The sequence below is a fragment of the Chiloscyllium plagiosum genome, chromosome 51, assembly GCF_004010195.1.
Source record: "Chiloscyllium plagiosum isolate BGI_BamShark_2017 chromosome 51, ASM401019v2, whole genome shotgun sequence".
NCBI classification, from domain to species: Eukaryota; Metazoa; Chordata; class Chondrichthyes; order Orectolobiformes; family Hemiscylliidae; genus Chiloscyllium; species Chiloscyllium plagiosum.
The window spans coordinates 2,325,158-2,337,235 of record NC_057760.1 but is presented as its reverse complement, the minus strand read 5'-3'; the positions used below and the strand labels follow the sequence as shown (position 1 = coordinate 2,337,235).

At 46.5% G+C, this 12,078-nt stretch overlaps 1 protein-coding gene across 5 annotated transcripts in view; it reads right to left on the bottom strand.

The window, feature by feature from the left end:
* LOC122544780 (tudor domain-containing protein 10-like) overlaps positions 1-12,078 on the bottom strand; it is a 36,445-nt gene that overhangs the window by 1,581 nt on the left and 22,786 nt on the right. For 4 of the 5 annotated variants that reach the window (XM_043684108.1, XM_043684105.1, XM_043684107.1 and 1 more), the window contains 4 exons: positions 9,859-10,006; positions 8,042-8,181; positions 6,123-6,277; positions 948-1,021 (listed from right to left, as the gene is read on the bottom strand). In XM_043684108.1, coding sequence (XP_043540043.1) covers positions 948-1,021; positions 6,123-6,277; positions 8,042-8,181; positions 9,859-10,006 — 517 coding nt within the window. The remainder of the gene's footprint in view (positions 1-947; positions 1,022-6,122; positions 6,278-8,041; positions 8,182-9,858; positions 10,007-12,078) is intronic. The other variant, XM_043684106.1, reaches the window with a different exon arrangement.

The following is a 12,078-nucleotide window of genomic DNA, read 5'->3' as shown; positions in this document are numbered from 1 at the left end:
ATATTACAAACAACAGTGGCCCCAACACTGACCCCTGTGGAATCCCACTGGTCACCTTTCTCCATTTCGAGAAACTCCCTTCAACTACTACTCTGTCTCCTGTTGTTCAACCAGTTCTTTATACACCTAGCTAGAACACCCTGCACACCATGTAACTTCACTTTCTCCATTAGTCTACCATGGGGAACCTTATCAAACACCTTACTAAAGTCCATGTTATGACATCAGGGATTATCAAAACATCTATCAACTTGGTCACTTCCTCGAAGAACTCTATTAAGTTGGTAAGGCACGATCTCCCCCATACAAAACCATGTTGCCTATCACTGATAAGCCCATTCTTTTCTAAATATAAATAGGTCCTATCCCTCAGTACCCTCTCCAGCAACTTTCCCACCACCGACATCAGGCTCACTGGTCTGTAGTTACCTGGAATATCCCTATGACCCTTGTACAGGGGGACAACATTAGCAACCTTCCAGTCCTCCGGCACCTCACCTGTATTTAAGGATGGCACAAGGATATCTGTCAGAGCCCCAGCTATTTCCTCTTTCGCCTTCCTCAGCGACCTGGGATAGATCCCATCCAGTCCTGGGGATTTGTCCACCTTAATAACCTCTAGCATACCGAACACGTCTTCCCTACTTATGTCAACGTGATCCAGACTAATCAAACTTCTATCTCTAGTCACATGGAGATTTGCCTTTTTTTGACAAAGCAAGAAGTTCTCCTCCAAAGGATGCCAAGCGATTCTAAAGAGACCCCAGATAGGAGGGGACTCTGTCTACAGCCTGGTCACCTACCTGCCCAGGTGAGGGACCAGATAGCAGGCAGCCATCCTACAGTGGGAGCCAGTGCCTCAGGGAAGAGAGGGGGAGGGAGAGCGCGAGATAGGAAGGATCTCAACATTCCATATTTCATTCCAGCCGTGCTTTTTTTCAATTTACCTCTGCCTCGTGGAATCCGACAATCCTTCCTTTCAGAATGATTCCATCCATCTTGCGATTGCCCATCACACCTGCTTATTTAAAAAGAAAAGTTAAGTTGATTTACAGCGGTGAATTTAACTGTCAGATCTTTGGCCAAGTTAAAACAAACGGTATCCAAGTTTGCAAATTTCCCCTACAATCCTTCCATCCTCGGTGACCACTAAACGCAGCAAATGTTTCACTTTTGATCCCAGATTTGTATCATTCTTAACTTCAAATGCTCAATGCCACATTGCACAAGGCAAAACATCTTGTACTGGATTCAGGTTTCCTTACAAAGTATGAAGACCCCTTATTCTGTGTGTTGAAATGACAGGCCTGGTTAAACCCACTTTAGGATGCCTACTTGTGGAGCAAGTGCTCTAAATGGGCACATTTGAGCTGTGTCAGGAAGCTAATGACGGTTGCTCGAGAAAAGTGTCCCTGGATTGGCAGGCATTTGTAAAAAGCTTGTGCCAGTCACAGGAACAGTAACTAGTGTTTTACAAGCTGATGTTTACAAGTTTACAAAAGTTTTGGAACTTTTTGAGGGGGGGAGATCAAAACAACTGCACTTTCAAAAGGACAAAGAGACACTAAGGCAGGAACTACATGGTCAGTGAATCAAATGAGAAAGAGACAGCAGTGAATCTGCACAGTTACTGCCTTTGCTGTTTGAGTTCAAGTCTTTCTGGACATTGGAGTGCGTCTTAGAAAAACTAACAAACAGCAAAGTTCACAGCTGACCTTGAAGGAACCTGTGTGGGAGAGCTCATAGCCCAAGAGCAACTAAGTTTTTAAGTGTAACTATACTGTTCTTTTTCTTTGTAAGGTAGAGTGGGTTTTTTTAATTATATGTTTTTATTGAGATCTGACTTGATTAAATTTTAATATAAAACCTAGATACCAAGTTAGCCTGGAGCAGTGTTTTTTAGACCAGTAAGACTGTGCTATTTTCTGGGTCTGTAGATTGTCAAGGTGCAAAGATGGCCTTCAGTAGAGTGACGTGCTCTTCCTATCAGGGCATAGGGGATTAGAGAGAGTCTCCATGTTACTGATGATTTTGTCTGCAGGAAGTGCGTTTGGTTGCGAATCCTATCAGATAGGTTGGAGTGGCAGTGAGGAATTTACAGGAGCTGGGGGTATGAGATGGATGGCAGTTACAGGAAGGGAGAAAAACTGCAGATACAGTCAGTTAGATGGTTACCTCCAGGAAAGGTAGGAGAGGGAGGCAGGTAGTCCAGGAGTCTCCTGTGGTTATCCCCACCTCAAATAAGTATCAGTTTTGGAAAATGTAGGGAGTGATGGACTCAGGGGAATGTAGCATGAACAGCCAAGTTTCTGATACCGAGACTGGCTCTATTGTAATGAGGGGTGCGTCAGGTTCCAAGTGATCAATTACGATAGGGCACTCTGCAGTCAGAGGCACAGATAGACATTTCTGTGGCCAACAGCAAGAAATCAGAACGGTGTGTTGCCTCCCTGGAGCCAGGATCATGGATATCTCTGAGAGAGTGCAGAATGTTCTCAAAAGGGGAGAGGGTCTAGCAGGAGGTTGTTGTAAACATTGGAAGTAACAACACAGGAAGGGAAAAGGATGACATTCTGAAGGGACAATATAGGAAGTTAGGCAGGAATTTAAAAAGGGAAGTCCTCAAGGTTAGTCCTTGATTAGACATTGGGAAGATGTTTGCGTTGGCAGGAGAGACGAGGACCCGAGGGCACAGCCTTAGAGTAAAGGGGAGACTCTTCAGAACGGAGATAAGGAGAAACTGATTCAGCCAGAGAGTGGGGAATCTGTGGGATTCATTGCCACAGGGGGCTGTGGAGGCCAGGGCATGGAGTATATTTAAAGACAGAGATAGATAAGTTCTTGATTGCCAGGGGAATCAAAGGATATGGAGAGAAAGTGGGAAAAAGAAATTGAAAAACCTATCAGACATGACAGAATGGCAGAGCAGACTCTATGGGCCGAATCGCCCGATTTCTGTTCCTATGGCTTTATGGTCTTAATATCTGGATTATTCTCGAGGCTATGAGTTAGTGAGGGTAATAATAAGAGGATAGAGCAGATGAATACGTGGCTGAGGAGCTGGTGCAAGGGACAAGGGTTCATATTTTTGGATCATTGGAATCTCTTCTGGAGTAGAAGTGGAAGGAGAAAATGAGGACTGTAAATGCTGGAGCTCAGAGTCGAGAGTGTAGTGCAGGAAAAGCACAGCAGGTCAGGCAGCATCCGAGGAGCAGGAGAACCTACATTTTGGGCATAAGCCCTTCATCAGGAATGAAGCTTGTGGATTGGGGCTGAGAGATAAATGGGAAGGGGGTGGGTTTGGGGGTGGCGGGGGGAGACAGCTGGGAAAACGATAGGTGGATGAAGGTGATAGGTCAGAGGGGAAGTGATGGATGGGTCCGGAGGGCAGTGCCGAGTCGGAGGCTTAGGACTGGGATAACATAGGGGGAGGAGAAATGAGGAAGCTGTTGAAATCCACATTTATCCTGTGTGGTTGTAGGGTCCCAAGGCAGAATATGAGGCATTCCTCCTCCAGGCGTTGGGTGGTAACGATTGTCCTTGACGGAGTGGGAGGGGGAGTTTGAAGTATTCAGCCACGAGGCGGTGGGGTTGGTGGGTGCGGGTGTCCCAGAGATGATCTCTGAAATGATCCGCAAGAAGGTGTCCTGTCTCCCTGATGTAGAGGAGACCATACTGGGTGCAATGGATGCAGTAGGTGACAGGAAAATTTCTGGTGGATGTGGAAGGATCTCTTGGGGCCTTGGATGGAGGTGTGGACGCAGGTTTTGCACTTCCTATGGTGGCAAGGAAAGGTGCCAGGAGTGGGATGTGGACCTGACGAGGGAGTTGCGGACGGAATCGTCTTTCTGGAACGCTGATAGGGGTGGGGTCCATTTGGAGGTGGCGGAAGTGGCAGAGGATGATGCATTGTATGCAGAGGTTGGTGGGGTGTAAGGTGAAGAACAGGGGGGGGGGGGTTCTGTCCTTGTGAGTTGGGAAGGGTTGGGTTCAAAAGGCAGTGGTACCTGAAGTGGAGGAGATGCACTGGAGGGCATCAACCACCACGTGGGAAGGGAAATTGCGATCATGGAAGCAGGAGGTCATCTGGGACTTTCTGAGATAGAATTGGTCATCCTGGGAACGGATGCTTCCACATCCGTCAGAAATTTACCTGCATCTCCAAGCCTCCAACTTAGCACCACTGTCCAGACCCTTACATCACTCCCCCCTCTGATATCACCTTCTCCCTCACCTTCATCCACCTATCGCTTTCCCAGCTACCTTCCCCCTAACCCCACCCCCCTTCCCATTTATCTGTCAGCCCCGATCCACAAGCCTCATTCCTGATGAAGTGCTTATGCCCGAAACGTCGATTCTCCTGCTCCTCAGATGCTGCCTGACCTGCTGTGCTTTTCCAGCATTACACTTTGGAGTATAAGTGACGTGTATAAGGAGGACAGATTGCACCTGAAGGGGACTAATGTACTGGCAGGGAGATTTGCTAGAGCTGCTTGGGATGATTTAAACTAGTAAGCTGGGGGTTGGCACCCAGGGAGATAGTGAGGAAAGAGCTCAGTCTGAAAATGGTACAGTTGGGAAAACAAGCAAGTCAAACAGTCAGGGCAGGCAAAAACAAAGCAGAGAACCAGGTAGGACTGATGAATTAAACTGTATTTATTTCAATGCAGGCCTAACAGGGAGGGGAGATGAACACGGGGCATGGTTCGAAATATGGGACTGGGAATCACAGTAATTACAGATAGGTGGCTCAGGGATGGACATGGCTGACATCTTAATGTTCCAGGATACAAATGCTATGGGAAAGATAGAGCAGCATTTTTGATAAGGGATAACATTATGGCTGTATTTAGGGAGGATATTCCTGGGAGTAGGTCCAGGGAAATTATTTGGGTGGAACTGAGAAATTAGAAAGGGATGATCACCTTATTGGGATTGTACTAAAGTTCTGAATTGGAGGCGGCCAATTTTGAGAGTATTAGGCAAGAGCTTACAAAAGTTAATGGGGGCAGGGAGCAGATGTTCTCAGATAAAGCAACAACTATAAAATGGGAAGCATTCAAAAATGAAATGAGTCCAGAGACAGTATATTCCTGTTAGGTTGAAAGGAAACGCTGGTGGATGTAGGGAAAGCTGGAGGGCTAGAGAAGTTGGTCAAGAAAAAGGAGGAAGCATATGTCAGGTATAAACAGCAAAGATTGAGTGAATCCTTAGAAGAGTACACTTAAGAGTACTATATTCTATATCTTCCATATCCTTTTCCACAGTAAATACTGATGCAAAATACTAATTTAGTATCTGCCCCATCTCCTGCGGTTCCACCTTGCTGATCTTTGAGGGGCCCTATTCTCTCCCTAGTTATCGTTTGGTCCTTAATGTATTTGTAAAAACCCTTTGGATTCTCCTTAATTCTATTTGTCAAAGCTATCTCATGTCCCCTTTTTTCCCCTCTTAAGTACACTCCTACTGCCCTTATATTCTAAGGATTCACTCGATCTATCCTGTCTATACCTTAGATTTGCTTCCTTCTTTTTCTTAACCAAACCCTCAATTTCTTTAGTCATCCAGCATTCCCTACACCTTTCCTTTCACCCTAACAGGAATATATTGTTCCTGGACTCTTGTTATCTCATTTCTGAAGGCTTCCCATTTTCCAGCTGTCCCTATACCTGCGAACATCTGCCCCCAATCAGCTTTTGAAAGTTCTTGCTTAATACTATCAAAAAGTAGCCTTTCTCCAATTTAGAACTTCAACTTTTAGATCTGATCTATTCTACTCCATCACTATTTTAAAACTAATGGAATTATGGTCACTGGCCCCAAAGTGCTCCCCCACTGACACCTCAGTCACCTGCCCTGCCTTATTTCCCAACAGTAGGTCAAGTTTTGCACCTTCTCTAGTCACCCAAAAGCTGGAATTGAACCTGGTCCCTGGCGGAGAGAGAGCGCAGTGCTAATCACTCAGCCACCATACCATCCCCGTTGCATCACAGATTGAAGGACAAATTGGTGAGGGTGAAATGCCCTGCTTGTTATGTTGTGCCGGGGGGCCAAGGACAGTATAGTGGGATGGTTGCCGAAGACAAACCAGAACAGAAAGCCAACATGACGAGGAGACTCACCTTGCTGTAGGACAAAGGGCTGAACGAGAGGCGGGATGGTCCAGAACTCATCGCTGTCCAGAGATTTCACGGATGATGCTGGGACACAGGCTGTACTCCCTGAATCCACATAAAATAGGATGACCCGACTCTCCACCACATCCACAATCCAGCACCTACAGACAGAAAGGAGCAAGGTGGGCAATGAGATATAATCCTCTTTTTTGGAGCACTGAGGGGAAAAAGAGAGAATACCAAATAGAGAGAACACTCAGCAAGGTCAAGTGCGATCTGTTGTGGCTGTGATGTTCAAGCATTGCCGGGTGGGGCTGAGGGAGACCAGTATGCAGTGTCCTGCTGTCTACAGCAACCTCTTCCCCCTCCTCCCAATCATCGCAGGCTTCTATTTTAGCCAGATTCACCACCTCCAAGTTCCTAAAGATGTTAACAATCTCAATGAATGCGACTGTCATCCATGAGTCCGTGTGCAAGAACTTGCTTCTGGACGGGGTGACTCTTGGGAGCTTAAATCAGAACAAGAATAAAAACTGAGCTGGGTAAGGACAGTTTGGGGCCAGGTGACCAAAGACTCAGTCAGACAGGCCAGTTTTAAGGACCATCTTAAATAACTCCAAACCTCGGCAGCTGATGGCACGTCTGCTAGCTGATCAGCTCTGGAAGGCAATGGCAACACCAACACCTGACCTGGGGGTGGATTTTTTTTTTAAACTTGTGTGCATCCATCACCACTGCCCATCCAGAGGTGGCTGATGACAGCAAGACCAGAGATTCTTTTCGTTCAGGCCCACCTGGGTTTTGGGATGTGTCTACGTTGACCAAGTTAAAAATCACATAGCACCAAGTTATAGTCCAACAGGTTTATTTGGAAGCACTAGCTTTCGGAGCGCTGCTCCTTCATCAGATGGTTGTGGAGTCACTCCACAATTACCTGATGAAGGAGCAGTGCTCAGAGAGATAGTGCTTCCAAATGAACCTGTTGGGACTATAACCTGGTGTTGGGCGATTTTTAACTGATGTCCACCGCAGTCCAACACTGGCATTTCTGAATTATGTTGACCAAGACTTTGATTGGTAATACTGATTTGGAGCTGCAGGTGGCACTGTGCATCAGTAGCTGCACCAGACCCCACAATAAAGGTCATGATGTGGAGGTGCCAGTGTTGGACTGGGGTGGACAAAGTTAACTAGTCACCTGATGAAGAAGCAGCGCTCCAAAAGCTATACTTCCAAATAAACCTGTTGGACTATAACCTGATGTTGTCTGATTTTTTAAACTTTGTCCACATTAAAGGTGAATGGGAGCAAGTAACAAGGCAGGAACCAACTGGAGTTCAGACAGATTCAGGAGCACATCTGGCCCCAGCACCTTGGTGATTTAACGATTAAAAATGGTCCAGCGTACCAGAGAGAACATGCCTGTTACTCTCTTGAAGAAGTGGGTATGTGCACGTGTGCACATTCGCACACCTGTGAACAGATCTGCACAGACTGTCTCGCCCACAAAACAGCACCTCCAACAACATGGCACTCCCTCAGTGCTGGCTCAAGCCTCTGGAGTGGGACTCAACCTTCCAACTTTCTGACTCTTGAGGCACGAGTAAGATTTAGAGACGTTGCTAATGGATATCATAAAAGGTGCAAAGGATATTTAAATGCCCCATCATGCATTCATTACGTCAATCCTAGGGGGGAAGCAGAGGGATCTATGAAGATTGCTCTGTCAAAGAGCTGACACAGGTGGAGTGGGCCAATGGCCTTCTCCTGTGCTGGGTATTTCTACAACGGTGGTTCAACATTGGCAAGTTTTCAAATGACATGCCTCCAGCATCAACCGGGCAGGATGTAAATCCCTTTGGGATCAAAGCAACGAGTCTGTTGTCAATTTTATTGCTAGGGAAGCAATAAAGGAGCTCACTGACCTGTTCCATTCTCCGCCCTCTCCTGGGAACTCTGCCACACAGCGCTGGCCCCTCCGTACCTCCTCTTCCTTGAGGAAGGGCTTCTCCAAGGTGACCACAGAGAGTGTGTTGAACAGCTGGCACATCTTCACATAGGTCTCCTGTCACAAGGGTCATCATTCTCATTAAACCCCAAGGCCAACAGATCTGACCTCTGCTCCTCTGTGTCACTTTGTATATCTCCACCTCTTCAACCCACCACCAATCCTCGACTCATCATCAGGCACAACCAATGAACATGCATCTCTAAAGTAGGGTCTCACAACCACCCACAGTGGTGTCATGTAGGTAAATATAAGTGGGAACAATTAGGAACTTGCTTCAGCATTGAATGAGATCATGGCTGATCTACATTGACACCATCTTCCTGCGCTATCCCCATTACCTTTAACTTAAAATAACACTGAGATTAACTTCTGTCTTAAATACACAAGGTTAAAAAAAAATCACACGACACCAGGTTATAGTCCAACAGATTTATTTGAAAGTACAAGCTTTTGGAGCGCTGCTCCTTCGTCTGGTAACTAGTGGGACAGGATACATAGGACACAGAATTTGCAAGTAAATGATCAAAGTATCATATGACGTAGAGCTACCTGACATACAAGCAGCACTCCAAAAGCTTGTACTTCCAAATAAATCTGTCGGATTATAACCTGGTGTTGTGTTATTTTTAACTCTGTCCACCCTAATCTAACACTGGCACCTTCACATCTTAAATATTCAAGATTGAGTTTCAATAGTTGCCTGGGACAGTTTTCTTTCATGATGTGGGTGTCACTATGTTTATTACCCATCTCTAATTGCCCTTGAGGCAGTGATGGTGAGCTGCACTCCTGAACCACTGCCGTCCACGTGGTGTAGATACACCCATAGTGCCGCTAGGAAGGGAATTTCAGGATTATTGCCCATCAACAATGAAGGATTGGTGATACATTTCTAAGTCAAAATGGTGGGTGGCTCAGAGGAGAACTTGCCAGTGATGGTGTCCCCATATATGTGCTGCCTAGGTCCTTCAAGATGGCTTGGATGGTGCTGTTGAGGACCCTTTGTGAGTTGCTGCAGTGCACACTGCTGTTATTGATCGTTGGTGACAGAGGGAGTAAATATTGAAGGAGATGGATGGGGTGCCCATGAGCCTCCTGTGGACTAGCACTCATCCAGGCAGCTGGGGAGCATTAAATCACCCTCTTGACTTGTGCCTTGTAAAATGTGAACAGACCTTGGGGAAATGCAAGGATAAATTACTTGCTACAGGACAACATTTATATTGCTATTGTCTGTTTCAGTTTCTGGTCAATGGCAACTGTTCCCCTTCCCTGGGACACTGACAGTAAGGAATTCACCACCTGCTGAGTGACAAAATTCCAAACGGGTGCATAGCAGGATCTCCAAGCCTCAAGTTGGTGTCAATGGAAAATTATCATCTAGTGTTTATAGCACAACAAAATTTGCCATGCCCCCTGTAGTCACACCACTAGAGGGAGCAGTTTCTATCTATTTTATCAAATTCTTTGTTCATCTTGAACAGTTCAGCTAGATCACCTTTTAGTGATCTGAACTGGAGGAAATATGGCTCTAGTCTGTGCAGTTTGGCCCCCATAACCCGATGCTTTCCAATTCATTAGTGGCTGGCATAACAGTGCAGACAAGGAAGCCCTCAGACAATGCAGCGCTCCCTTGGAGCTGCAAACATAGCCTAGCCCAATCTTCAAACAGTCCCACAAACGGCAACAAGTCATTTAAATGTGCTTTTACCCATCACCCTATTCCCTTACCGGAGTCAGGTTCATGGCCCAGAAATAAGGCATGTGGGGGAATGTGTCCATGACCATCAGCCCAACGTCCCCGTGCACCTTTATGCTCTCTGTCATCCAGCCAATGTCCTTGAAACAGCTGGTCAGCATCTGCACCAAGGTCAAACTCCTGGACAAAGACATTTTGCAGAGAATTACACAGAATCCGTAAGACATAGGAGCAGAAGTGGGCTTTTTGTCACTTGAAGGCTGCTCTGCAGCAGAAAAACAGATTATTTCACCCACAAGATCTATGTCAGTATTTCTGCTCTACACATGTACCTCCCCTTCCCATATCTCTCTCCACATCACCCCATCAACATATCCTTCTATTTACTGTTTGCCCTGCTGCCACTGAGATCAGATAAAATTCTCGAATGGAGACAGCACAGGGTAAGCTCATTCAGTCCACCTGATTCATGCTGGCTCTATGGAAGCACAACCTGCTCATTCCCAAACCCCTGCCTTTCCCCCCATAGCCGGGTAACTTTTCTTGATTATCTCCCTTGAGATAATCACCAGAGAGATTTAAAAAAAGACATGAGGAATTTTATTTTTACACAGAGGGTGGTTCACGTGTGAAATGAACTTCCCGAGGAAGTGGTACAATCCCAGTTTTTAAAAGCCATTTAGATATATACATGAATAGGAAAGATTTGGAACAGTATCAGCAAGGAGTAGGCAGGTGGGACTAGCTTAGTTTGGGATAATATTCGGCATGGACTGGTTGGACCAAAGGGTCCGTTTCTGTGCTTTGTGACTCTATGAATGAATCTGCTTCCACCACAACCTCAGATAGCACAGTTCTAATCATACACATTTGTTGCATTTAAAACAGTTTCTCCTTGTGCTGCCAGTCACCCTTAATCAGTACCTGATGGTTCTCAATCCTCCCACCAAGAAAAGCTCCTCTCCATTCTGTCTGGACCCCTCATGATTTTCAATATCTCTATCAGATCTTCTCTCCAAGAAGAGCAGCTTCAACTTCTCCAAGCTAGCCACGTAACCACATAGCCACATAACTGTTCCTTCTCAGAGGAGAACCTTTCCTTCACTTTTGCTTCTTTCCTGAAGAATGAAAGACTACCTTTTTTTGAAACATACAAGAACCTTACGGGACTCGACGGGTTGACATGGAGACGCTATTTCCCCTGGTGGGAGAGTCGAGGACTATAAGGGCATAATCTCAGAATAAAAGGTTGCACATTTCAGACATATATGAGGAAGAATTTCTTGCCTCAGAGGGTACTGAACCCGTGGAATTCTTTACCGCAGAGCACTGTTAAGTATATTCAAGGCTGAGATAGATAGATTTTTAATCAGAAAGGGAATCATGGGTTATAGAGACAAGGCAGGAAAGTGGAGTTGAGAATTGAGAGGAGAAAGTGAGGTCTGCAGATGCTGGAGATCAAAGTTGAAACTTTATTGCTGGAACAGCACAGCAGGTCAGGCAGCATCCAGGGAACAGGAGATTCGACGTTTCGGGCACAGGCCCTTCTTCAGGAATGAGCAGAGAGTGTTCAGCAGGAGAAGATAAAAGGTAGGGAGGAGGGACCTGGAGGAGGGGAGTTGGAAATGTGATAGGTGGAAAGAGGTCAAGGTGAGGGTGATAGGTCGAAGTAGGGTGGAGGCGGAGAGGTCAAGAAGAAGACAGCAGGTCAGGAAGGCGGTGCCGGGCTGGAGGAATCCGGCTGAGACAAGGTGGGGGGAGGGGGGATGAAGAAACTGGTGAAGTCCAAGTTCATCCCCTGCGGTTGGAGGGTTCCCAGTCGGAAGATAAGACGCTCCTCCTCCGACCGTCGGGTTGTTGTGGTTTGGCGGTGGATGAGTCCAATGACCTGCATATCCTCGGTGGAGTGGGAGGGGGAGTTGAAATGCTGTGCCACAGGTTAGGGGGAGTTGAAATGCTGTGCCACAGGTTAGGGGGAGTTGAAATGCTGTGCCACAGGTTAGGGGGAGTTGAAATGCTGTGCCACAGGTTAGGGGGAGTTGAAATGCTGTGCCACAGGTTAGGGGGAGTTGAAATGCTGTGCCACAGGTTAGGGGGAGTTGAAATGCTGTGCCACAGGTTAGGGGGAGTTGAAATGCTGTGCCACAGGTTAGGGGGAGTTGAAATGCTGTGCCACAGGTTAGGGGGAGTTGAAATGCTGTGCCACAGGTTGGTTGGGTTGGTTCGTCCGGATGGCCCAGAGGTGCTCTCTG